The 27,857-nt window shown below is 45.8% G+C and overlaps 1 protein-coding gene across 3 annotated transcripts in view; it reads right to left on the bottom strand.

Annotated features, from left to right (window-relative positions):
• Window positions 1-4,792: 4,792 nt before the first annotated feature.
• The window catches only part of LOC101949805 (uncharacterized), a 54,397-nt gene continuing 31,332 nt past the window's right edge, over window positions 4,793-27,857 (bottom strand). The window contains exons 2-10 of one of the 3 annotated variants that reach the window (XM_008172380.4): window positions 20,454-20,670; window positions 16,639-16,739; window positions 14,652-14,757; window positions 13,491-13,635; window positions 12,037-12,150; window positions 10,988-11,132; window positions 8,975-9,123; window positions 8,036-8,175; window positions 4,793-6,354 (exon numbers count right to left, since the gene is read on the bottom strand). In XM_008172380.4, the coding sequence (XP_008170602.2) occupies window positions 6,242-6,354; window positions 8,036-8,175; window positions 8,975-9,123; window positions 10,988-11,132; window positions 12,037-12,150; window positions 13,491-13,635; window positions 14,652-14,757 (912 nt within the window). In that variant the 5' untranslated portion in view covers window positions 16,639-16,739; window positions 20,454-20,670 and the 3' untranslated portion in view covers window positions 4,793-6,241. Of the gene's footprint in view, window positions 6,355-8,035; window positions 8,176-8,974; window positions 9,124-10,987; window positions 11,133-12,036; window positions 12,151-13,490; window positions 13,636-14,651; window positions 14,758-16,638; window positions 16,842-17,075; window positions 17,182-20,453; window positions 20,671-27,857 lie in introns of those variants that run through there. The other 2 variants (XM_005287215.5, XM_065589701.1) reach the window with 2 other exon arrangements.

Raw genomic sequence — 27,857 nt, 5'->3', positions numbered from 1 at the left:
TCCTGTCCTTAGTTGTTGAGGCCGATTAGAGTTAAACATGGAAGGACAGAGTTTAAACATGGAAGAACTCTGGCTCAGGCAGGAATAGTAACTCCAACACAGGTGTAACAACAGAGCGCATGCCTTGACTTCCCTGCCATTCCCCCCCATTCACACTAGTGGGCGTGAAAGGCCCCATGTGCTCACTTCCTTGGTCACCGCTGCAACATCAGAACTCAGATTCCCTTGGCGTGCTACTAGCATGGTTCCTCTCTGACCCTCAGGCTCATCTCTTCCTTTTCTGACCCCACAGCAAAGGACGCCCAAGTGACATGAAGGAGGTAAGCAGGATAGATGGATGCCCTCGGTCCAGAATGAATACAACACTGGTGCCACCTTGTTTGAACTTTGCTTTCTTTTGCCGAGGAATCTGCAGTGTGTCGTGGGCTTTTGTTTTACTCTTCTCCATTACTAACAGTTTTATACCTTTATGGTTCCTCCCTGTGGCTGTTTTCTTTCTTTGTGCAGTTTTATTTGCTCAATTACTTCGTACCTAATCTGAAGCAGCTACAAACTGTTGCTTGAAATAAGACACTGCATGGGGTTTCCTCTTATAAACACTCGGTTATCCCTCAGACCCAAGTTTAACGGGGTCAGCACCCACCTCTCGTGAGCCCCTAGGCTGATGGTTCTCTCAGCAGGTCTTCAGCAGCTCAACTCTCCGGCTGAGCCACACACACTGTCCTTCCTTCTGGGGTATACAGTCCAAGTTCTTATCACTGCCCTGGTACGGGGCCATAGCCCTAAAGCTTCTCTCAGAGGCATTGCCTTCTTCAACCACCCAGCCGGGGCCCATCTCAGTACTGGTGGTGTTTCAGCAGACCTCCCTGGGCTCAGTCTTCAACCAGACCAGGGGGGCCTACCTCAGTACCCTCACTGGCATGGCCAGGTTCTGTGCTCAGTCCCGCTGGGCTTTAGCCTGCCTGCACTGACCTTCTGCTGGTCCTGCTGCTCTTCCCACCAGCCAGGCACCTGGTCTTCAGCAGCCTTCCCTGGGTTCCAGTCCTGCCTGCAGTGAGCACTCCACAGTGAGCTGTTCACGGTACTGTGCTGCTCTTCAAGCCAGCTAGTCACCCAGTCTTCACTCCTCAAGCTCTACACAGCAAGTGAGGTACTGCGTCTGCTGCTTATCTTATATAGGGCCTTTCTCAACCCTGATTGGTCTCTCCATCAGCCCCTCTGATTGGTTGTTCCTCTGCAGCCACTCTAGGTTGCCTGGAGGACTTCTCTCTGCTCTATTCTGGGGCAAGGTGTCACAGGACCGCAAGGCCTCCAGCAGGCACTTGAGCTACAATTTTCAAAAGCCCATTGCTGACAAGAGCCTAAGTCCCGTTTTCTGCCCTCTCCAGCCACAGGGGCTCTAGGCACTGTAGCATCCCAATAGCAGCTGGTAAAGCCACAGCCTATGGGCTGATTCACTGTTTCCCTCCACCTATTCATAGATTCATAGATTCTAGGACTGGAAGGGACCTCGAGAGGTCATCGAGTCCAGTCCCCTGCCCTCATGGCAGGACCAAATACTGTCTAGACCATCCTTGATAGACATTTATCTAACCTTCTCTTAAATATCTCCAGAGATGGAGATTCCACAACCTCCTTAGGCAGTTTATTCCAGTGTTTAACCACCCTGACGGTTAGGAACTTTTTCCTAATGTCCAACCTAAACCTCCCTTGCTGCAGTTTAAGCCCATTGCTTCTTGTTCTGTCCTTAGAGGCTAAGATGAACAAGTTTTCTCCCTCCTCCTTATGACACCCTTTGAGATACCTGAAAACTGCTATCATGTCCCCTCTCAGTCTTCTCTTTTCCAAACTAAACAAACCCAATTCTTTCAGCCTTCCTTCATAGGTTATGTTCTCTAGACCTTTAATCATTCTTGTTGCTCTTCTCTGGACCCTCCCCAATTTCTCCACATCTTGAAATGCGGTGCCCAGAACTGGCCACAATACTCCAGCTGAGGCCTAACCAGAGCAGAGTAGAGCGGAAGAATGACTTCTCGTGTCTTGCTCACAACACACCTGTTAATGCATTCCAGAATCACATTTGCTTTTTTTGCATCAGCATCACACTGTTGACTCATATTTAGCTTGTGGTCCACTATGTAGTCATTTACTTCAGTGCCACAGAGGTGTAAAATGCCTCCAGATCCAAATGGTAACATTTTATACCCATTTTGCACTGCTGTAAGTGACAACAGTAAGGCCCCCGAGGGCTCTGAAGGGAACTCCAAACATGTTTGTACTTAGCTCTGCTACTGCCATAAACATAAGAAAACACACTGTCCATAGCCGAGTGCACTGCCTACACCCTCTGCCCCACTGCAGGATTGCTGCTTGAGCCCCTACAGTTGGCAGACACCCATGGTAGATCAAGTTTTGCTAGAGAAGGTTGCTGGACTGTCCCATCTTGCAAGATCAGTATGTGCCAGGGCCCCTCTCACAGCTGCAGTCCTATTTAAATCATCTCCCAGCTCTAAGGAAATAATTTTCCCCTCTGGGAACAACCGGAGTGGTAATAAATAAAGCCAATTATATTAAGTGGGCTGCAAGGGGGCTGCTCACAGACAGGCCTGCAAAGCATTCAGTGTTGCTATGGGCAGGAGAGTATTCGGAATGCCTCCTGGCAGCTCATCTAGCGGATCACAGAGCAGGAGTAAATCAGTCCCTTCAGTCAGCCCCTGTAGATGGAATTGCATCTTTGGAACCTGGGCTCTACCTAGCCAAAGGAAAGGAAAGAACCAACATTTGGTGCATGGCTGAGCCAGAAATGCTGGCTAATGAGCTGTCCCATCTGTTATCCGCATATGTGGATGTCTGAACTGTCTGACAGTTTCACTCCACTTCTGCTGTAGCTCCACCTATACCAACACGCTTTCATTAACGGTGACCTGCAACGGGGAGACAGCACTGGGCTTGGGCATTCTTTGGCTACTGTATGATGAAAAGAGAGAGAGCAGGAAATGTTTATATACAAAAAAATCTGTTGGCTTTTACAGTAGGAATTTAAATCTCAGCTAACTCATATGGAAGAATGTAATGTCATTGGGAGTCACCAGGCTGTGCTTTTAAAGACGCAGGTTAGAGTGTCCCATTTAGATCTGCCCTGAGCAGTCCAGGAAGCAGACTGGGAGTTTATAGAACCTGCTTCCCTTCCTACGCTGCAATCCATGATATGCATAGTCTGTACAAGGGAATAAGGATTGATGACAATCTAGCCCAGTGTTACATATTCTATTTATCAGGCTGCATAGAAGTCAGATCTTCACCAGTAAAAGTTTCTCTCCTTATATCTTTGCCTAAGCATATTTGAAGGTGTTGCTGCTGCCTATAGGTTAAACTCACACAAGCAAACAAAACAGCACTTGGTGCCAAAAGATTACAGATTCTATGGCAACTGGCGAACTAGTGCAATTATACCACCGTGCACTACCAGGCACTCACTCGATGGCACAGAAGAGAAAATCTGGACTATTTTAGAATTAACTCCCTCATATAGTCATCATGAATCCAAGACGCCGAGGGAATCTCAGAGTCAAGCTCTAAAATTCACCCAACACAGCTTTTCTCTCCCTAAAACTGTTGTGACTTTGAAGTCCATTATCTTGGTTCCTTTCTGGCTGGAAGCAAATATCGGGTCCCGAAGGGTAGCTGGGACTCTCCCCTTCCCACTGATGTAAAGCCCCCATTTCTAGCCCGGCAGGGGCACATTGAGCTCTGCCCTGCAGGGGTCCTATCAAATGACTTCAGAGAAGTGTAGTCTGGCCCCCTTTTTGGCAATCTCCATATCAAGGCCATGGGACGTGGGGTCTCCCCTTTCGCCCCAGAGGCAGGCCCTCCAGGTCAGGGTTGAGTGACACCTTGGCTGAGCAGAGTAGGGAAGTTACCGGGCTGCTGTCTGGGTTGTACTTGGTCTGGGCATTACCAGAGGACTTAGCTGCTAGTGCTGCCAGTCTAATGCCGTCCAGCTAAATTCACTCCCGCTGTTATAATAAAAGAGAATGACTTGCAGCCTCTGCTACCCTCCAGCTCAGTTAAACTGCAGTCAGTCCAGCTCATAGCCCAGGACGGTATTTGTGTTTTGAGGTTAACACATAGTCCATTGCTGTGCTCTTTGACCCACTGCATGTTGTGCTATTTGTACCCTTTTATCCACAATCCTCCATTCTCTTCTTAGATACCAGTTTGGCCTTTGATGTATAATAGATAGTTTTCTTGTACAAAAGAAAAACCAAGGTCCCCATCCTGGAAACACTACTTAGATTGTGAGCTCTGTGGGCAGGGATCACCTTTGTGTTCTGTGATTGTACAGCACCTAGCAGGATGGGGTCCTAGTCCATGAGTGACAGTGTTAGATGCTACTGCAATAGCTCAGTGGTTTGCGCATTAGCCTGCTAAACCCAGGGCTGTGAGTTCAACCCTCGAGGGGGTCATTTAGGGAACTGGGGTAAAAATCTATCTGGGGATTTGGTCCTGCTCTGAGCAGGGGGTTGGATTAGATGACCTCCTGAGGTCCCTTACAACCCTGATAGTCTATGAATACAAGTCATCAACAACAACAATGTAGGCACAGGAGGTCAATGGGACTCCTTAACAGTATCACATTTCTCACATGCCTGGGGCCCTAATCCAGTAACAAGGTGACATCCTGCAAGCACAGGGGACTCTACACAGATACAGGGATCTATCCATGCAGTGCTCTTTGGAGGCTCAGCGCCTTAGTATTTATAGGGTCAGGGAATAAACATTTAATAGCAGGTGTTTGTATAAATAGTTTATTAGCTGAAAATATAGATGTCCTGTAATTAGTTGCTTTATTGATTTAAAAAATGTGAAGGAATGGAAACAAAAAGTGCATCACAAAAATGTTATCCATTGTTCTAGTAAACAACATCACATATTCTAGTAAGTCTCTTCTTTCTATCAGCACTACAGGATACACTGCATTTTACATCATCCATCCGAGGCTCTCAACCTAGTTTACAACCATGAATGACATAAGCATTTGAGGGATTATAATAGGTGGGGAAACCGAGGCACAGCACTGTTGATTAATTTGGCCAAGATCATGCCGGAAAGCCATGGCAGAGCTGGGACCAGAATCCAGATCTCCTGCCATACATTCATGTGCTTTAAGCATAAGAAATCCTTAAAAGTCATTTGAGTTAACCAAAAAGAACGAGGAGTACGTGTGGCACCTTAGAGACTAACAAATTTATTTGGGCATAAGCTTTTGTGGGCTAAAACCCACTTCATCGGATGCATGCAGTGGAAAATACAGTAGGAAGATATATATACACACAGAGAACATGAAAAAATGGGTGTTGCCATACCAACTATAACGAGACTAATCAATTAAGGTGGGCTATTATCAGCAGGAGAAAAAAAACGTTTGTGGTGATAATCAGGATGGCCCATTTCCAACAGTTGACAAGAAGGTGTGAGTAACAATAATTAATCAGTAATTGTAACCACTCCAACACACTGGATGCAGAATGTTAAAACAGATGCTGCAAAAATAAAAATATAGCACTACTGCGGCTTTGTTCTTGCCATGTTGGGGAGAGCTAGAAAGGGGCGCAGTGGCCTGATTTTTAGAGGTGCTGAGCACCCACTGACTTCAATGGGACTTGCAGAGGCTCAGCACTGACAAAAACCGGGCCCAAGGTCTGGGCCAGTGAAGAAAGAGAGCCATTGGTTTATGCATTTCAGTCACCAGGGAGGGGTTGCTTATTTACAACCGTTTTTTAAACCGGAAAAGATAACGTCTCTGTGCAAAAGTGCAAGTGTGGCAACTGTGTTCACGGGCCTGCCTCAGGCTGGACATACCTGAGTGCTACTGTCCATTTATCCAGAAGTGCATTAGGGTTTGTCAGAGGGATCTGTTCATCTACTCCTCTGGTGTAAACTGAAAACACCATTTAATAAAACAGATAGTGGTCAAATTAAAGGTGGTAGGGTAAGTGTAATCGATCAGAGTGGAAGGAGAGAGAGATCCTGAAAAAGAGAGGGACCCTGAATGCTTATTCGAAATCACTGTAACCACCTTACTACCCTCTTTGTGTTGTTCACTGTTCCACATTTCAGAGATTTTCAAGGCAACAGGGAAGTGGGTGTTGGGAGAGAGAGTCAGTGGCTGTTGGGTGCCTGATTCCCATTCATGGCTTTGAAAATCTCCCCCTTAAGGTCTTCACTTTGGAAATATACTTCACAGTGTCATGGCTGGAGAATCTGATCGGTTGAGAGGCCTTTTACAATGTCTCCATATGACTATTCCCAGCCGAACAGCAAAGGTAACACAAGCCACCGCCAGCAACACAACTATAAAAGAAACAGAACGCCCTTGATTATGTGTGTGAGAGCAAATAAATGATCTCTCTTTTTACAAGAGTGGGGGTAACTGGGAGAAGGGCTACAACAACAGCAAAGGGGGAGAACTCCAAACAGGGCCCAATATCTCCCTTGAAGTATTTACACCATATTTTTACACTTACTGTGAGCAAACCCTAGAGCAGGGGTCGGCAACCTTTCAGAAGTGGTGTGCCGAGTCTTCATTCATTCACTCTAATTTAAGGTTTCGCGTGCCAGTAATACATTTTAACGTTGTTAGAAGGTTTCTTTCTATAAGTCTATAAGATATAACTAAACTATTGTTGTATGTAAAGTAAATAAGGTTTTTAAAATGTTTAAGAAGCTTCATTTAAAATTAAATAAAATGCAGAGCCCCCGGACCAGTGGCCAGGACCCAGGCAGTGTGAGTGCCGCTGAAAATCAGCTCGCGTGCCGCCTTTGGCACCCGTGCCATCGGTTGCCTACCCCTGCCCTAGAGCCTGCCCCTCAGCCAGAATAAGGTCTTGTCACCACCTAGAAGTTTTGCTGGTTTAACTAAACTAGTATATCTGTACCAACAAAACCCTCTTAGTTTAGACGCAGTAATATCAGTCTAAAATGGCTTATACCAGCAGAGGCCTTGTCTCCACTAGAAAGGGTTTGCCTGTACAGGTATACTGGCAAACTTTCCTAATAGAAACACAACTTATATCAGCAAAAGAGTTCTTTTGCCAGTATACGTTATACCAGTTTCCTGAATGAAATAAGTTAAAAACACAGTTTTTGCCAGTATAGCTGTGCCTACAGTGGGACTTCTGCCAACACAGCTATGTAGGCCAGGGGGCGATTTCTTCACATTCCTATCTGACATAGCTTGCAAAACTTTAACCCAAGCTAGAGTTTATGCCGGTTCCCCAAGCTAGCATAAGCTCTATTGGTGGAAGCACATTTATATCACTACACCCTTAACTGACGTCACTACACCAGTAACACTTTTTAAGCGTAGCCCCAGCCTGAGTGAAACGGGAGTGTGTGTAGGCTGGGGCTTGAGGAAATCAGAAGCAATCCTCCCCCAGGCCACAGAGTGGCAGCGGAGCTGCTTTCTGGCTGTTGCTACTACCACATCCTCTATGCCTGATGTGCCACCTCCACCTCGGTGAGTTGTGTAGCTGAGGCTCTGCCAGACCTGCCCTGCCCCCACCACCCCGTGGCTCTCCCCACCCCCAAACCCTCCTCAACAGCAGAGTAGAGGGAGCGCCTATGGAACAGAGGGGGCGCAGACATCCTGGGGCGGCTCTCCAAGTCCTATCCTACTTGCATTGTGGAAATGCACCAGTTCAGCTTCCCGCAGAAGGTGGTGAAGAGGTGGAAGGAGGTGGAATCTGCCCCACTAACAAATGAACTGGAGTGATGTTGAGGGTTTACTTTCCACCCCAAGCACAGCAGACCCCAGGGCAATCACAGCAGTTAAAGGGTCTTGCCTAGCTTTACTCTCACTCTGCAAAATTAAAGACTTCTCATAAAACCCTAGTTGGTTTTTAAAGGTCTCCTTTAGCAAGAGGGATCTTCTCCCTGCACACAAAGATGCTGGGGGAATGACATGCTGGAAACATTCAGGAGAGATTGGTGCCCTCTTCTAGATAAAATGAGCTTAAACTTTACAAGGACCCACCTGTAAACACACTGTTGTCAGTTGGAGATGAAAGGGAGTAGTTCTTCCACACAATGCCGGTCAGTGCTACAATGACCACTGGGTAGACAGTGAGATTATACCGCACATACTTGTCAAGCACAAAGTTTTCCAGAGAAAACCTGGTAGGAAATAAAAGTGGCAAAAAAATGAACATCCTGTCAGTGGATTTCCCCCCCTTCTAGATAACTTTTTTAGGGAGCAGTTGGGAACAAGCATGGAGTTTGCCAGGGCTGGATTAGACTATCTCCGTCGCTTCTCAGAGCCTAAGAAGAGCTCCATTATGGAGCACGTGAAAAAAGGTGGGGTTCCATGGAAACTGATAAAAACAAATAACATTCATTTTTGTGTGATTTTTTTTCATGGGAAGTTTCTATTTTTCGGTGGAAATTCCAATACTGAAAAATTTTGGCTGAAAACCAAAATGTTTTGTTTCTGAAATGCTGACGTGGTGCCTCCTGGGAGTTGTAGTTTGGATGACTCAAGTTCCCATTCTCCTCTATAGCCTGGGCTCCCTGGTCAGACTACATCTCCCATGAAGCACTGTGGCAGCATTTCCAAATCACAATATCTAGCCCAAACCCTGATATATTTCCATTTATTGGCTTTAGGGGTTTTTGACACTTTTTGTAGAAAATTTTGTTTAGTTGAAAAACTCAATTTTCTGTGGAAAAACAATTTTGACGGTAAATTTTCAACTCGCCCCACTCCAGTACCTTGAGCAGAATTACCATTCTCCTCTTGTGTTCAGTCACTGAAGAAGCTGATAAGGCCCCTTCTCCTACACATGGCCCAGCGAATACCTAATCATAGTGTCTGAGAGTGATCCTGATGCTACTCACTAAGAGTCAAGAAATGAGCAGGATCCAGATGGCCAGAGATTTTTTTAGGGACAAATGGGAGCTTATCGGTGTCACCTACCATATTACTAGTTCAAAGGTCAGGATGGCCAGAGAGGTCGCAGTTGCAATCTTATTAGATATGTTCCCATTGAAGATCAGCACCACGGCAAAATTCAGCAGAGTGGCAATGGTGGTCCAGGTCGCGTATAGTGCAATTCCGTTTTGCACCTGTCATGTAGAATAATGATACACTGAGTGATGATGAGAAATAAACATTCTGTATACCTCTAAACCTGCCACTCCTCCATAACCCAATGGGTGGTTAAACTGGCACTGGTATGTTTAGGATGCAGGTAGGTGCAGGATGCAGGAAACCCACTCAGTAGGTACACTCCTAGCTTCACAGCGGCTCCATCAGCACAATTGCAGAGAGGGGTTTATGGGAAAAAGTAAGGTTGGTGGCTCCACACCTATGCAGATCCTCAACATACCCCTCCAAGGAGGGGATGTAACGCCCAGTGGCCAAGGCAGGCAAAGGGGTAGTCCAAAGCAGTAGGCAAGTGTGCACGGTAGTTGGGTAGCCAGCAGGTCAATCCATATCAGAGATTGTCCAGGCCAATAGTCAGAGTTCTACAGGGATCAGCCAGACGATCCAATGCAAGGGGCCAGGTCAGTGGGTTGGTGGGGGCAAGGTGGGGACAGGCAAGGTGGTCTCGGCAGCAGGTAGTGGTGTGTTGCTCAGACAGCTTCCTCTTCCTGTTGAGGCCTTTATGTAGTCCAAGTATCCACGGAGACTGCTGCCTGTCCAACTACTTAGGCCAGGGTGTGGGCATGGCTGCTGTGGGTCTCTCGGCCTTCAGCCCTTAGGCTATTGGTCAAGGGGCTGCAGCTAAGGATGCTGCCTAAGGACCTTGTGGGCCTGGGTTCTATACTGGGCCCTGACAGGGTAGTACACCAGCTGCAGGATTGGTTGTATAGAGGCTGCACTACCTCGCCACAGCCTGGGTTGATGGAGTCCATCCCTTACTGATAGGTGCAATTCTCCACCCTCATCCTTCATTGTGCCTGGGTTTGTAAATCCAGGCTTGTTCCATGGAGTGAAATTTGGGCCGTAAACAGCAATACATAATTCCTACTGAACCGTTCCTAAACACTGAGCCAAATGGATTCATCTTGTTGGTGTGATGCCTATAGTTCCAAATGCTGAATTCAGAGTTTACTCACTGTCTGTACCTGTATATGGAACATGAGCCCTGGAATCTGACTATAACAAGTTGTGGGGAGACAGGCTGGAGCAGGAACGCATATTTGGGGTGGGTCAGGACTGTGATCTGGCAAGAGTCTCATCTTCACACACTGTCTACTGCTGAGAAATCCTCCCTGGTCTCAGACTTGCATTCTCATCCAACCCACTTTTCCAATGCATGTTCCTAGTTAGGAATCAAGCAATCCGAGGGGAGGGTCAGAGACCACATTTCAGTCAGGGGAGGGGTTACGGTAGACCAGACAGCTAGAAGGTGTAGGGTTTCTTGGTTGGGAGGGTGGGTAATGAGGGGAGGTAGCAGGTATGGAGCTCTTTTCTGCTGTGGGGAGGTGGAGGGACGGAGGGAGGGAGGGAGGATCACATGTGGCTGAAGGTATTCAACTTCATTGCCTCTGTGTAATGTACTGAGCACAAATAGCCAATGTTCTAGGTTGGGGGAGCAATCACTTTCATCCAGAGCATGGAACAAAAGGAAAAGGCAGAAGAAAGAAACCCTGAAAAATATGTAGGGTTTTTCCACTCCATCTATACATTCTTAATAATGGTCTAATGGATTAAGGATTATTTTGGGGCAATCTGGACTGTCAGTCTATACGTGAAGCATCGTGAAACAGATGAGGGGCTTATCTTCCTCCTATTGACTCCCATGCTGTCCACAGATGGGGAACCAAGACCCAAGGGAAACCTGAAGGTATGTGCAAGGGGAGGGAGTTAGCACTGGGGTAGGAATCATAACGGCATTGTGCGTCTGAACTTTGCCACCTTCAACCCTGCATGAACGTGGCGGTGTAGCTTTTCTATAAATAGCAGTGCTCACATATAGCATACCAGAATTCGGAGGAGCCACAGCTCTGCTTTGTGAGACTTTAGGAACCAAACGGCATGGATATGCAAGGATCGGTGTGAAATGAAGAGACCAACATAACAGGTAAAAGGGAGGACTGCCAGGAGAACCAGGGCTGGAATGAGATACCTAGGGGGCAAACACATGTGATACAGTATTTTAGCTAAATTGTATTACATATTAGCTCAATTGATGCCTCACCTCATAGCCTTACTCTTGGGCCTGGTCCCCACTAAGCCCCCACTTCGGACTAAGGTACGCAAATTCAGCTACGTTAATAACGTAGCTGAATTCGAAGTACCTTAGTCCGAACTTACCGCGGGTCCAGACGCTGCAGGGAGGCTCCCCCGTCGATGCCGCGTACTCCTCTCGGCGAGCTGGAGTACCGGCGTCGACGGCGAGCACTTCCGGGATCGATCCGGGATCGATTTATCGCGTCTTAACCAGAACATCGATTGCCTGCCGCCGGACCCTCCGGTAAGTGTAGACGTACCCTTGGACTCATAATAACCCTTAATAGAGCTAATCATTACATGTAGCCTTTACTTAACCTATAGCTGTTTTACTTTGTTATTCAATTCATGCTCGTATTTAGCAACTGCATTCTTCTAACAGCCAATGACTACGTGACTGCCGTGCTGTGCCCGTGAAATGACTATGATCATAAAAATATCCAAAAGCCACAAGATTAACTGGCTGAATGAAGAGTGGTACAAGATGACCGATCCGAGCTTCCTTATATTGAAAATATGCAGGAATGGCAAGTTGGAAGAGATTTTAGATTTAGATATCACAGATCCAACTCATGGGCCAAAAGCAAAGATTACACAAAACAAACATGACATAAAGGCTACCTTTTGCCTAGTCCAAGTGTATTAAGACACAAAGCCTGATTCCCTGGCCTAGGCAGTTTTACACCGATGTGACTCAGTTTACTTCGCAGGGGTTAAACAGGGGTGAAAATGGTGAAATGCAGCAGTGAATCAGGCCCAAGGAGAGGATTGCAAAAATCCCCTCTTCACAGTTCACTTACTCTCGGTCCCACAGGAATAGCCATCCAACATTAATGGCGTTGTTCAGTATCCACACCAGATAGAAGGATATTGGCAGTAAATCTGGCTCTGTGTAAACCCATCCGAGTTCATTCCTGCCAATGAAAAGCAGGCATTTGGAGAAAGCAGTACTGACTGTTAGGAAGATCAAGCATTGCAGGTCTGATTCTCCTCCCACTTACAGTGAATTGGCACTGGTTGAAATCCACTGAGGTGAAGGAAGTACTTTGTTTTACACCGGTGTCAGTAAGATCTGGCCTTGTGGCTTTACAAAGCATGCTTTCCATTTAATTCATTCATAATATCCCATGATATGTCACTACAGCAACTACATCTCAATTATGCAATATATACTACTGTTTGTGTCTATGCGGATGGTTAACCTCAACATCCTAGACTCATTTAGCACTCAGGCCTACTGAATCCTTGGCCTCTCCACTGAGGCTGGAAAAAACCTGTGCGGAGGTTGGTGTCAGTAATGGCAACATTCTGTGATCTGCATACCTGTCTAGCTAGGATTGAGAACACCAGTTCATTTCACATATGTCATCACATTGCTACCTGTAACGGTTTTTGCTCCCAACACGGTCTGGAACTGCAGAGCTGGGAGATTCAGTCTCATTTACATTATGGCTCTGTTATATCACTGTCAGCAGAAAGGCGCTGCCATGAGAAGCAGGCCAATCAAGTTTTGTTACATGATTTCCCCACAGATCTTTGCTAGTCTGTTTAGCCTGTGTATTACTTGCCCACTCAAAAAGCTCCCGGGGGGCTAGTGTATGTAGTAAACTCAGATCTGTGTCCACAGACTCTTATACTGTGAGCACTGTGGAGACGACACTGTGGCCCTTCTCCACCACTTCCTACATTAGTGTAACGCCATTGATTTCAATGGATTTGCTCCTGATTTAACCGCCGTGAGAATCAGACCCGGTGTGTTCTGATGAATCAGCATCATTTCCCAGCACTCCATTTGAGTAATATGGTGCACTGGTGCCAATCTCTGATCATGGTAATTCTGCTGCCCCCTCAGTGGGAAAGGCAGTGGTATTTAAATAGCTGTGTATCACAGAGACGGTTGGGGCAAGGGATTGTCGCAGATGGAGCACCCCACCTTCATTCAAATCCCACCTGTGGCCTCACTCTTTCCACCATGCCCACAAGCAGCAAGTCAAGGCTAATACTGAGACATACATAAAAACAATCCTAGCCAGTCCCTCCTCTGGACTGCCTGGTGTCCATCTTGTCTAGGTTGCAAGCACTTTGGGGCAGGTCCTGTCTGTATCTTATCCCACGCACATACAAATAATAAATATTCACATGGGATCAGAAGCAAAAGGCAAAAGACTGACAAGGATCCTCAACTCAGTGTCAGCTCAGCTAAGGTGGTGTGTGAGGGAGACTCCTGCATTCAAATGATATGGAGAAAAAATACCTTCTGCAGATTCCTGACAGTGCATAACCCAGCCAAGCAAACTGCCAGACATAGATGACATTCCAGATGAGGAAGGCCCAGCCAGCAGGTGTGAAGTCAGTGTTGTACTTGTTTGAGATGTTTCCAACAGTATTTAGGAATACACCTGGAGCAATGAAGGTTATTGCAGGAAAACATGTTACTGCACACAAGTAATGGGAAGAACCCACAGTTCTCCGCGCCCTCGCTCAGGCTTGACTCATTACATAAGCATACCTCGGTGCGAGCTGATAGGACTCTCTTGTCAAAATGATTCCTGTGTTGTAATGGGTTTTTCTTTGCAAAATCACTGAAAATGTGACAATCATCGCTTATGAAGACCAGGTGTGACTTCGAGCAAGTTATACAACGAGAAAAGAATGACAGCGAAACAGAACCAGAAAAGCCAGTCAGACTTGAAAGCCAAAGCTGCGGGTGAGCCGCGATACGCAGAGCTGACGAACTCTGTTGGAGTTGGGAATTGGCGGCACTGATCTTTATAAACAGGCAGCAGTAACTGAAGACGCTCGTCCTTTCTTGCTGCCAAGTCACTGGGGGCCTGGTGCTGTATAGCCCTCACTTGGGAGAGGGGCAGAGGGGGCTTTCCTTGTACACCGCTCACATAGAGCCTGACCCATAGCCCACTGAAGTCAACGGAAACTAAACCAGGCAACTGCAGCCCCAGCAGTGGGAGGAAATCAGAGGGTGTTCCCTCCCTACTCCCCTGGGGAGCTCATGGCATCCCCAGGGGGAGAGAGAGGAGGCAGGGTCACCACCTCCTACACGCCAGACAGTGTAGTTGGCTGGATGGAGGGATGGGAGGTTGTACCCTATAGCCCATCAAGGGGCCTAGAGTGTGCTGACTCTCTGCACCTGGGAAATGCCCCCCAGTATGCTCTGGGGAAAGGCAGCTCTAGGCCCATCTCTTACTATGGACTGTGCCTCGATGGGGGAAAAGACTGGGAAACAGCAGAGGGTAAAGAAGTGACAGAGTGAAAGAGGCAAAGCATGAGAATCTCTACCATTAGCTGCCTGACTAATGCACCTACTGACTCGGAGGAGGTCCTGCTTCAGCACACAAGCCGTCGTGTGTTTTGGGAGCGAGAGGTGTCTAGTCAAAGCAGAAACAGCTGCTAGTGTTACCTTTGAATGCCCCTGATCCCGCTCCAGCATTGAGCACCACCATGGCTGTGTAAGTGACCAGTGCCAGAAGCATTACGAAAATCTTCAATTTGTTGTGTGTAAACATCTGTAGGACAGAAAAGAAAAATCAGCACAGAAGGAGGCCGAGCAGACTTTAATCCCCCCATTCTTAGATTGCCGAAGGTGGCCCAGCCGGTTGCGGTGGTGGTGTAACATACATGCCCGATATAAGATGGTCCAAAAAGGGGCTATACATGGTTGTAGATGGCGAAGTAAGTGGCTGTAACTCGCAGCCATTCCATGGGTATGGAAGGCAAATGTAACGTATCCCAGTTTGTTATTCCGGGGCAGGGGGAGGATGGGCGCAAGTACTCCCATTACGTCAGTGGGACTACTCACGAGTGAAGGACTGGATGCCAAGTGAATGGAGAAACAGAGCAGGGGGCGGAGTAAGGGCAGCACATTCAGCAGACTAAAAAATTCAAATGGACCATCCGAGTATGGTCAGAGCACCAGCCTCCTCGACAGCATCCCATCCCATCTCCTAGAACTGGAAGGGACCGTGAAAGGTCATCGAGTCCAGCCCCCTGCCTTCACTAGCAGGACCAAGTACTGATTTTGCCCCAGATCCCCAAGTGGCCCCCTCAAGGATTGAACTCACAACCCTGGGTTTAGCAGGCCAATGCTCAAACCACTGAGCTATCCCTCCCCCCTAATGGAGGGGGGAGGGATATGGACCCAAATGGCATGGACCCATTTACTTAGAGGAGCAATGGAGGAAGGACATTATAGATTAGAAATGCCCAGGGATGTATTGTGAGTGTGTTTATGGACCAAACAACTAGCACACATCTGCAAATCTGTCTTCTTCACATCGCAATCGCATGTACTGGCTCAGGCAAACCTGCCATTTCCCCCGCTTTTTTCTAGGTTTTTACACTACTTCAATCTTCTACTCTGGCTTCACAACAGTGTTTGTTTTTCTTCAGTGTAGCTTTTTAATGTTCATCTACTGACCTTAAAATCTGTGAGTCTATGAGTCTTTAATCCTACAAAGTAATCTTTTATTTTCATCATGGTATTACCTCTGCATCTACTGGCTAGAAATAAGATTTAAACTGCTTTGACAGCTCCCGGGTGTTTTATAGATTTTAAAACTTATACATCAATTTTGTAAAGAGGCATTTGAAAATATAACTGAGGTTTTCTCAAATAATATCTCACTTTCAGGAAAAATATTATGGCATCTATCAAAGTAAACGTCCATACTTTGGGCATATGATTTTTTTAATTCAAGTTTTCTGCATCAAATAAATGGCAGCACAGCAATTCCTTCTATACTGGATAGAAATAAAAAGTGAACAGTTCTGAGTTGATAAGGGTTAAACTAGTGAATTCCAGGTCACACATGAATGGATAATTTTAGAGTTCTGTGCTTTGTTCCTGGATTTAACTACACCCAAATGCACCATCGGGAAGTGGGAGGGGAAACTTGCTTTTTCTCTGTTCAGTCCAAGTGAGTTTTTTTCTTACGAGTTTCTTTTGGATCATTTTATTATCTATTTATTTCAATTAAAATCCTAGATTTCAAATATAGGGGAGATCATTTAAATAAAAGATGACGATTCTGATTTGGATAATACCAGCATAAATCTGGAGTAATTCCCTTGACTTTACCGGAGTGCAAGGCAAGAGGTACATCCGGATTTCTGGATTTACAATGGTGTAACCGAGATCAAAATCCAGCACAAGCTCTCTCTACTAGCATATTTGGAAGAGGCCTTTGATTAGAGAGCACTGGGGAAATAAGTACTTGCTTGTGGAAATCTGGGAGGGAAATAATTTATGCCTAAGTGACATTTTCACAAACCACCTTTCTCCTACTGCCTCCCTTTGATTCATTGTTGACAATAAAGGTTTTCATTATTTTCCTAGCTGCAGTTATAGGTCATGCATGTTGTTTAGAAGATGTAGAAATATTACTCACAGTGTTCCTCCCAATGCTGATTTTTGGGACGTCTTTCCGCTGTGCTTCAGCTACTTTCCAAACTGGAGTCTTACTCTGCCTCTAGGAATTGTGCCTTCAGGCTTATGTAGAGAAGAATTTATACAACGTTAGGAAGATCAGCAGCATCTCCTCCTTAGAAAGTTAGTGGTTATTGAATGGACTCTTTGTTTTGCCCATTGTTTATTGTAGCCTCTGATTGGCTGAAGCATCTTGAAAGCAAAGCTTATACAACAGAAATGTGGTAATTTAACTCAGACCTGTTATAACACCCAGAGTCCTGTTGCCTGTCTCGAAACTTGCTGATAGGGAAAATAACTAGTAAAGTGCATATTTGTAGACTCCCTCTTAGTTCATATTTTGCTGTCCCTGTGATATATGAATCTAACACTGTAATTCAGTGGAAAACAAACACTTACAGACTATTGTAGCTAAGGATGATGATACGGTACATCAGGCAGCTCCATGTGTTATGTAAAGTGCAGGGGTTACTCCAAAACAGCATAGATTCCAGCACCATTTTAAAAACAGCTGCTTCTTTTTTTTAATTTAACCAAAAGATCTGTTTTTTAACGAGCACATTCATCTTCGCTGTCGCCCCTGCATTTCTGTTGCTATAAAAGTTTTGGATGGAACATAGTGTTCCTGCTGGAAAAAGAGTTGGCTTGCCAGATTCCCTCCCTTCTTCAAGCAGGAACCACTGAGAGTGTTTCTTGTTTTATGGACTTATTAGCCAAAAAGAATAAAACTAGGGCATTTAAATAGCCTGAGTGACGCCCTGCAGGCTGAACTGTACGGCTGCAGCACAGAAGATGGGAAGGAGTAGTGCTGAGTCCAGATGGTCAAGGATTTTCAAACAAAACGTTTTTTATCAGAAAACGTCGACATGTTCAAACAGAAACTGTTTGTGAGAACCCAAAAGGGTCACCTTCAAACATTTTGGAAAAAAACTAGAAATTGTCAAAATGTCCCGTTCTGGCATTTTACAAAGGAAAAGTTTCATTTTTCAACTCAAAACAACTTTTCATTTTGAAATTTTAATCAATTTAGACTAAAAAAAAAAGTTTAAGAAGATTTTAAAATGCCAAAATCTAAACGAAACATTTCAAAATGATCCAGATAACACATTTGCATCTGAAGAAGTGAGGTTCTTACCCACGAAAGCTTAGGCTCCCAATACTTCTGTTAGTCTTAAAGGTGCCACAGGACCCTCTGTTGCTTTTTACATTTGCATTGACACAAATGGATTTTTTTTTCAGATTATCGGTTTGTGGATGTTTTTCAAGATTTTGACTTTTCGCCCTGTTTTGGAATGAGGGGGGGAAAATCCAAATCTTGAATTCTTTGTGCTCTCCCCCATACTGTCCACCCAACTAAGAGCCAGCCAGATTTGGCCCTGATTAAATACTACAGACCCAGTTCTAGCATCCTTTCTCATGCTGAGTCAGGGTGGCAGAATCAGACCCTATATGATTCGGAGAACTCCCATGGAGCACATCAATTCTATAGGAGACAAAAGCATTAAGGAAATAAAGATCTGGGAAAATTCAGCGAAACACCTGGATTTTGGTGAGACAGAGTAATTAGAATGAGAAAACAATCAGACAGTCCGAATACTTAGCATTGGGAAAGCTCTTGACTTCTTCAACCCCCGCATGCAAATATCTACTCCTTACCCACTAGGTTTAAGCATGATTTGTTAGTGCAGGACATATCAGTGAAGGAGAGTTGGCATCCTCCAGGTCATTTGCTTACAATCTCTGTGGATTTTATATCCTCTCAATAATACAGTGTGAAACTAACCAGATCCAGTAAAATCCACTGATTATTTATGGCTAGGTGCTGCTTGCCCCTTATGCATTGGGGAAGGTGTGGGGTCTTCCTCCCCATGCACAGCCTGTGTAAGGGTCAGGCAGAATGGCAGTGCCCAGTGCTTTCGGGAGGGCAGGGAGAGCTCCATCCCTGCTGCTTCAGGGTCCCCACGGTGCTCTGAATCTAAAGGAAACAGGCAGGGAGGTTGAGGAACATGGCTCCACTCTTCCCACACACTGGCCAGTGGAGTTAGCTGGCAGGGATGGCAAGCAGTAAGCTATACCCACAAAGGGTGCAGCAACAGGCATGTAGACTCAGGAGTCTCCAGGGGAGGCATGTCTCTGTGCTGGCTCATACCTGCACAGGGCAACCTTATCCTTCGCTGCAGGAACTAGAGACCACAAGGACTTTGGTGACACTTGGCATACCAAGAGCATTGGCCAAAATGCACCTCCCAAGCTGTGGCATGATACAACATTCCCTGCTGACATCGGTGCGACTCTGGGGCAGCCCAGGAGCGTGATGCAGCTAGGCAAGGCAAGAGGTACATCTGGATTTCTGTTCAGTCATCACTCCCATATACCCTGGGACCAGCAGTAACAACTTGTCAGGCTCTATGTGCCAAGCTAGCCTGAGCGCTCCACTACCCTGAAATTAATCTCTTGATGCCAGGAGTATGATTCTTCTGACCTGAATTCCAGCGTTGGCAATACCACATGCAAGCAGTGTCATGGAGTTTGATTTACAACCTACACAGGGAGGAACTGGAGAGCTTTTTAGCTAGAGATCTCCTGAGAACGAGTTTGCTCTGGGGGCTGACTCCACCCTTCCCCAGTATAAATACGTTCAGTTGCCACTGTACATAATAAGCTCAAAATATGCTTCTTGGGGAGGGATTTTGTTCTCAGTGACTTTACAGAAGCCACTAATGCTACCAATGACAACTCGCTCCAGCCAGACACCGACTGTGAGCGTGAGGAGAATTTTTTCTCTCCAAGAAGGAGACGAGAGTACTCTATTTGGTTATACATCTTTGCATTTATTTATATATACCTATTTGTTTGGTTATACATCTGGAGCACTGTATAATTGAAACACACTTGGTCCCAATCAGCCAGCCATCCACTGCTCCAGCCAAACCAAACCAAACGGACAAAGGAAACAGAATAAAAAAGGACATAGGGCTGAACAAGGAAGAGAGAGATGAGCTGACGTGAAAAGCAGGTCCGTGCGCCAAGCCCTGAATGCAGACGCCGGGGGAGAGGACTCTGGCAGACATACTACAGAAGGGGTGCCCGGGACAGGATCTCTGAACCAAGCAGGGACTGTCCCTGCCTTGCCCCAGCTCGTACCTCAGGACAACTTGACCAGTCGCAATGGCCTTAAGGACTTTGTGGAGAGGCAATTACTCAGGTACCTTAGGACTTGATCATTGAGGGCTATAAGCAAAGCCTTGAACTAAATTCATTTGTGGCCTAATGCAGCAGTTCTCAAATTTTAGCAACCCGAGGACCCCCATTTTGATTTTAAATTTTTCACGGACCCCAAGCTCCCCACTCAGCCCCAGACCCCGCCCCCACTCCACCCTTCCCCCAAGGCCCCACCAACACCCCACCTTTTCCTGCCCCTGCTTCACCCCTGTCCCTCCTCTTCCCCACCTCTTTCCGGCCCATCCCCCTGAGCGCAATCCACCCCTGCTCCTCCCCTACCCTCCCAGCGCCTCCGGCACACCGCTGAACGGCTGTTCCCTGTTGTGCAGGAGGTGCTGGGAGGGAGGGGGAAGAGTTGAGGGTGGGAGGGGGAGCAGTTGATCAGAGCAGCCTGTGGACCCCCTGAAGTACCCTCGTGGACCCCCAGGGTTCTGAGGACCCCAGTTTGAGAAACTCTGGCCTAATGGATATCCCTGCGGTGTGACCTTAAGCAAGTCATTTCCCCTCTTGGTGTCTCAGTTTCTCCAACTATAAAAAGGAGATAATAATACTGACCTGCTTTTGTAAAGTGCTTTGAGGTCTACTGATGAAAAGAGCTGCATCACTGTTGCCAGTGCAAATCACTGAAGGTGGGGATTGATGACTGTCTCCTTCCTATGAAGGGTAGCTGCTCTCTGCAACTGGTGAAGCTTCCAGGCGAAAGTCAAGTATAAACCCCAAGTAGGAGTGAAGGACAATGACGTGATGGCCATATGAATGACAGGGGTGAGATCTGCATTGGGAAGCAAAAGACAGAGAAGTCTGAAATTGCTGGGGCCATGGTGACCTTGAGGTTCCAACCCGCTTCACAACTGGCAGCCTCACCCTCTGAACACTGGAGGGCGAGGGGGAACACAAACCACAAGTCCCTCCCAGTACTTTCCCTGACCTGTCGTCATCGTCTCGCTCGCATCTATAGACACAGCTGTATCTAAGACAAGCCAAAATGGCTGCCCAGCAATCCTGCAATGGTTGCGTGAGATGGAATTTTAAAATGCCGAGCATCTAGCACTGTGGAGGAGTGTTATATAAACGGAAATGAATGAATGGTAATAAACATTACCCTTTGCAGTCTTTGCAAGATCAGGAATTAGCTTGTAACACCTTTGGGGCATGGACCTTAGCTTAATAGCAGTTACCATTTATTAATTATCAAGATTATTATTATGGTAGTGCCCCAACCAAAATCAGGGCCCCATTGTGCTAGGCACTGTACATACACTGAGACGCATTGGGAGGCGCAATTGCAATACGTGTAGGTATACCCAAGCTAGCTTTGATCAAACCAGCTTGTTAAAAACATTACAGTGTAGCCCCTGGCAGCCCGGGCTAGCTACCTGAGTACAATCCTGCCCAGGAACCTAGGTACACATGCTGGTGGCTAGCCCATGCTGCTGCCTATGCCAGTTTTTAGTGAGCTACCTTGGGTTGGGTATGCCTACATGCGCTGTCCTGATTGCAGGGTAGCCATACCGGTACTGAGATAGACTTCCTCTTTCAAAGAGCTCACAATCTAAATAGACAAAGGCCAGGAGGCAAAACGGTCACCGAGAAGTGAAATGATTTGCCTGAGGTCACCCAGCAGGTCACTGGAAGAGCCAAGTCTCTTGACTCCAGTCCATGTTGCTTTTACCAGTACCTTCCATAAGGAACCTACCACATTGTCTGTGTTGTAATAACCCCACCTTTTAGTAGTAATAACCCCACCCACACCATCTCGGGTGGATTTGACCTGGCAACTGAGACTGAGGAAAGTCTTTGTAGGCCATTATCAAGCTCCATCTAGTCTCCCAGTCCTGTTTACTTCTCCAAATAAAAATCAAGTGAGTCCCCATAATATTGTCCCATTTATTGCAGAGAATAACGTGCTAAATGCACAGAAACTTGCTCTGGCCTTTTCTGATTTAAAAATTCCCTCCAGATGCTTTACATCAGGACATACTTAGAGCGGCACCAAAAAGTCAGTGACCTCACTGGAAATCATTTTCAGTAAAACTTTGGAAATGTTGCGAATTCCATATACTAATCCTCTAACAACAGCTCGGCATCTTAATCCTGCGCTGGGCTAATCTGGGTGCCTTCAATGCCATGGATTAACATCTTTGTACTGCCGCATGGGAGGGGATTTGAGTTGGTGCACCGGCAAGGGCAGCACGCCAAGAGTATCTGGGTTATCGAGCCAGTTTGTCTGGTTTTGAAGGCAAGAGCATCTGCTTTTTATTGTTGAAGACGGGGATCTGTCCATCTTTTGGCAGCTGTGTCTCTGGGAATAAATTTTTTGGGGGAAAAGACTAATAAATTAATGAGATTGCAATGCCTAGTTTACCTCAACAGACTTTGAAGCAGTTGACTTGATAAAATTCATTGACTGATCCCTATCAAATCTTTTGCTTGAGCTCTGGATTAAAAGAGGCTAATTTGAATGTCTAAGTAAATCAAAACTCTTCCATTCCTTGTCTCTCTCTCCCTGTAAAAACAACGGTGCTTTGCCAACCACAAGGCTGGACATCATGAGAGGCAAACAATCGAAAAAACATTTTGCATATGTTCTCATTTACTGGTTGTCTGTTGGTAAGTTAGTCCAGTTCCAACCAATAAGGGAGAACTTGTTTGATGCTTGTCCTATCAGTGACAGCAGCATTGAGGAACATGAGTACAGCAGCTGGCAGTTGGACAGTGTTGACATGCAGTATATATAAATGTGTTTTTCATCCTAATAAAAACTTCTGTATTAAAGGAAGATTAAGGTTGCAAAATCAAGCTCTCAAAAGTAAAAAATGCTAGAATTAAGGCTGCCCGTGCAACCTTAATTCAGCTGCCTTGTGTGTATGCATTATGATACAGTTTTTAACTGCATGCTATTTTTGACAGTATCCCTTCCTCATTCAGTGCAAAGGATGGACAGTGCTCACTAAAGGGGTAGCTTTAATAGTTCTTTTAATCCTCATCATTCAGAGTGTCGCCCCAGGTCTACTTAACATACACCAGCCAAACCCTGCTTTGAATACAGAATTATTAATTTCCACTATGGCATCTGAGTGCTTCACAAACATTAATTTTATTTCCACAACACCCCTGTGAGGTGAGAATATTATCCCCATTTTAAAGATGGGGAACTGAGGCACAGAGCGCTTAAACTATCAAGTTTCCACTAATTTTGGGTGCCCAACTTGAGAAGCCTAGGGCCTGGTTTTTCAGGCTATTTAGTATTTGTACAGCACTTTATATGTTCTAAGTACAGCTCTCAGTGATGTCATTTGAAGCAGTGAGTGCTTGACTCTGCAACATTAGTGTTTTCTTAATACAGGTTTGGGGTTTTGGTGGGGAGAGGGAGTTGAATGTAACTGCCTAAGTTTAAAAAAAAAACCCTGAAAAAATAGAAATTCCATCATGTTGAAGGCTATTGACTCCTACATGGATCATCAGAAGGTTGGAACCTTGAGCTCCACAGCACAAATCTCTACTACTTGAGCTACTGGTAGCAGTAATAGGTTGTTATCCTCTATGTGGCTCAACTAAAGCAAGGGGATGAGACACATTTTGCCAGTGGGTTTCACAGCTCTTTACAGACAGTAGAGGCATGATGAGACTCAGGACTCCCTCCTGGGTTAAGTTCCGGGTTCTGGAAGGCAGTGTTCTCTATTGGTTACAGCTCCTTTTGCCCCACTCCTCCCTTTTTGGCCCCCCCTTCTGACCCTGTTCCCCAGCATGTCTCCCCCAGCCTTCTGTCCCACCCTTCTTTGCTTCTATCCCCTTGTTCCCATCCTACTGTCCCGCACCCTGCAATCCCTGGCCCTTTCTGCTTAGTTCAGATGGAATCTTCAGAGGGGTGCCAGCCTCTAACAGTATGTGCATGTGTGACCTGTGCTTTTCACAGGCTTATAACCTGCTAAAATTATTGGGCAGATTTTCACAGAGAGACAGCAAAAGGAACATCCCTGGTACTACCAAATTTCAAGCCCTTACACCAAAGGATGGAGGCACTGGAGCATCTCAGTGAAATGGTTGTAAGAATACTTTAACAAGGGCAAAACAATGTATTTTTTCCCTAACCTTGTTCTCAGAAGTAGCTAAATCATTTGCGCTGTAACTTTCCAGAAAAATTCAGCCCAAGGCAGATACCCAGCATGGAAAATTTCAGCCTGAATGGTTAAAGTCTGGCTACATTACAAGCAACTGAAAGTAGGAGCTTATAGTGGGAAGTGTCAGGCAATCCTAACTATAGGCATCATTGCCAGTGCTGCCTATAATCTTTGTGGGTGTGTGTGTGTGTGTGTGTGTGTGTGCGCGCGCATGTTTTCTCTCTCTCCCCCCCATACACACAAACACATTGCAATCTCCTATATTTTTAAAAGTGGCTGATGATTTTAGGTGCCTTAGTTTTTGAATACCCAACTTGAGACACTTTAAAAAAGAGTTCTGATTTTCCGAAAGTGCTGAGCAACCCCTCATGAATACCAAGCCCCTTTGAGGTGCCTCAAACTGGCCCCCCCAAAACTGAGACAACGAATCACTTTTGAACATTGCCTTTACAAAAGCCTTGAGGCCTTATTTTCAGAATGCAGAGCACCTGCTATGTCAGCTGAAGCCAGTGGTGGTGCCAGTGCTCAGCACCTCTGACAATCAGATGTAAGTATCACTATAAAGGTCAGTGACTATAATCCAGAGCAGCAATGCAGGATTTTCTACCGAGGTTTAGAGAATTGATTGGGTTGTGTGCGATGGAGCGTTTGTGTGGAGTGGCACAATTGGGGATTCAGAGAAGTGCAAGGTGGAGAGGACTGAATACATCATCCAGTCCCCTTCCCTGCTGGTGCAGAATCATTCCCTCCAGTGCAATTTTAAAGCTATCATGGACACAGAAAGAGAAAGATTATTATTATTATTGCACAGTGGGCAACCTGCAGCCTGTGATTTGCCATTGTTTCACAGAGATTTCCAGTGCTACGTGGCCCAGCAGAGCTCCTACATACCGTAGGCAATGAATAGCAATACCCCCCTTTGAATGGCTGCCACCACACAACTGGGAATGATGGAGAATCACAGCTAGCGCTGGCTGTGATAAAAAGACTGTAGCATAATGACCACATCAGCTCTATCTGTGAGACCAGACCCCTCCTTACCCCACTCCCCAAGAATGTGGAAAGATGATATAGAAGTGTGGCTTTCTGCTGTTAAAGCAGGGAAATGTGGTGTTAACAGTATGATAGAGCATATTCCTACTGGAAAGAAAAAATTGTGCATTCACTCTGCATAAGACGACTTTTCTTTTAGATGTCTGTGGACCATTTAAGCAACAGCTGTCTTGTCTTTTCAACTAACCTGACCTATCCTTTGATGAGTGTAGGCTAAATTCTGCTCTTTGATACGGTTAAGTACTGTAATACTGCTTGTAATGAAAACAAAAGCGTAAGGCCTAGATCCTTTATTCATTGTGATCAATGGAATCTCTGCCATCTCTGGAATGATTTATACAGATGTAATCTGTACGTCTCATTAGGGATTTCAATAGTTCTGAAAAAAGTGCAATCAGGGAAAGCTACCAAGCCAGGTAAACACCCTCAAATCATGCAAGTGTCTTCCAAGGACAGGCTCCCATCTCATTTGGATGGATTTATGTGCAAGGAGACATGGCACAGAAATGAAAAACGTCGGGTTTTTTGCAATCCATCATGGAACAGAGCATGGAAGTATACAAGGAGGTTGCTGCTTTGACTGCAAGAAACCTCTGTAAACATGATCACTTTAAACAACTCTTAATATTCTTAACCATTTCACTACTGGTTAATGTCCTTGGTAAAGTTCATTGGGAAACTACATTGCCAGGGGCTACTGCATGTACCAGGTACATCTCACAATAATACCTGACACCATCTTCTAATTCTAGCCCCCTCCAACACCACCTCAAAATAAAAGGAGAAAATTAATAAAATATTTAAAAAAAAAAACCCTATCTCCAGCAGAGTTTTGACCAGAAAAGAGAACAGCCAGAAACTCCAAGTCCACCAGGGACTTCACTCTTGCTATTGATTTTACATGGAAGACACTCAGATACCATGGTGATGGGCAGCAGTATAAAACTCTCAGATAGACAGATCAGAGCATTCTATTGCAAACCATCAGTACACCCTGCCCTGGGCTGCCATAGGAGAGATGCTGGAGTTGAGCACCAGTAAAGAAGTGGTAACATTTTCCCCTATGCCTGGTGGTGGTGCTCTATGCAGCCATGTGGGATGGAGAATTGAGTTTGAGTCACATATTCTCAGCCTCATGCTCCCTGTGTTTGCAGTACAACAGATACATCACACAGAGCCTGAGAGGGAAGCAGAAACAGCTGTAGGTGCCAGTTGATTAAAGAAGAAAGTTAACAGGCTTCGGAGAGGAAACTCTCCCTGTGCAAGAAGGATGGAGGTTGCATCCTGGTTGGAGAACGTGGGGGGATCTTCAGACCTTTCGCAGAGATATAGAGCTCCCAACCCAAAGACACAATTTATCATTGCAGTTAATAATATCATTTCAGTGTTCAGGAGATACCAATTTGCAGACTGTGAGAGCAGTGACCCAAAACTTCCCATCAACATCACTAACAAGAAAAACTGTCTAATTAGGAATTTTTATTTGTGACATTGGTGTAAATAACAGGCCTAGAAAAAATGAGACACACTGACCTAAAAACAGCAGGCTTGACTCCAGGTGTATATCCTCTGCAATCATGGACTTGCACTAGTGTGGGAACAATCCCAAGCATGGCAGTGGGTGAGTCCCATTCCTTTGGCTTGCTGTGGTTTGATGCATATTGATGTCTCCCTTTGTGCTCCTGTCTCTATTAGAACATCAATTGATTTGGTCACGTAATACTGACTATAGAACTCTCCCCGGGATAGTCCTGCCTATATTTACAACACCGAAGATTGGATAGCTGACAGCTCATGGGCCCAATCCTTCTCCCATTGATGGTAATGGCAACACTCCCATTGACAGTACACTTGCCACAGATTCTCAGGGGGATGATGCCAGGGAGCCAGCTTACAGAACTATTTGTGACCCGTTTTCGAAACAAGTTGGGTGTACAGATTGTTCCAAACACTGCAGCTTGTGTGGGTCAAACCTTGCTGAAGATTTGGTCCATGGTTCTTAGGAACACTTATCAATGCAGAGTTTTTGTCTTGACCCAGTCGTCCCTTTAAGCCAGTCACTAGGGTGAGTTTGTTTCAGTCTCTGAAGAAAACATTCAACCCTATCTAGTCCTGTCTGGCTGTCAATTGTTTTCATGTCTCACTGGATAAACTAGGCCTAATTTTTCCACTGTCTGGCACCCTCTGTAATCATTGAAACAATGCAGTGGGGGGCCTTATGAAAAGCTATTGGCAAAAGCAGGCTGGGCCAGAGGCCAAGGTACTGAACTGAGGGTCAGGAGACCCGGATTCTATTCCTGGCTCTGCTGGTTGGTCAAGTCACTTCCCTTCCTCTCGCTTATCTATTTAGATATTAAGCTTTTGTCCAAAGAGGCCAACAAATGCCACAGACTCAGAATGGGTTCATGTGCCACAGGTGAAGATGGTTACACAAAGGGCAAAGCAGTGAGGAATCCCACTCCCTATTTCCTTCTGGTTTGTTCTGCTGCTTCCAAATCATTCATCAAGTTTCTTTCTGCGCCACACGACCCTTACTGATGCACACACGAAACCCTGCCTGGGCCAGAGTCACCGTTGTTTACACCAGTGCAAGATGGGTGTAAAATGTAGCCAAGTCAGAACAGTGGTATCTCACTCCACCTTTGCACAAGGTGCAGGCCAGTGGAGAATCAGGCCTCCTGACTTTTTCTAGCTATTGACTCCATACTATTCGTCTTCCTTCACTTCTTTCTCTTGTTTCTTCTCATCCATCTCCTCTCACTTCACTTCTTTCACTATCCCTTCT

Source organism: Chrysemys picta, chromosome 3, assembly GCF_011386835.1.
Source record: "Chrysemys picta bellii isolate R12L10 chromosome 3, ASM1138683v2, whole genome shotgun sequence".
NCBI classification, from domain to species: Eukaryota; Metazoa; Chordata; order Testudines; family Emydidae; genus Chrysemys; species Chrysemys picta.
The sequence above is the reverse complement of the archived record's forward strand: the minus strand, read 5'-3'. Positions and strand labels throughout refer to the sequence as shown.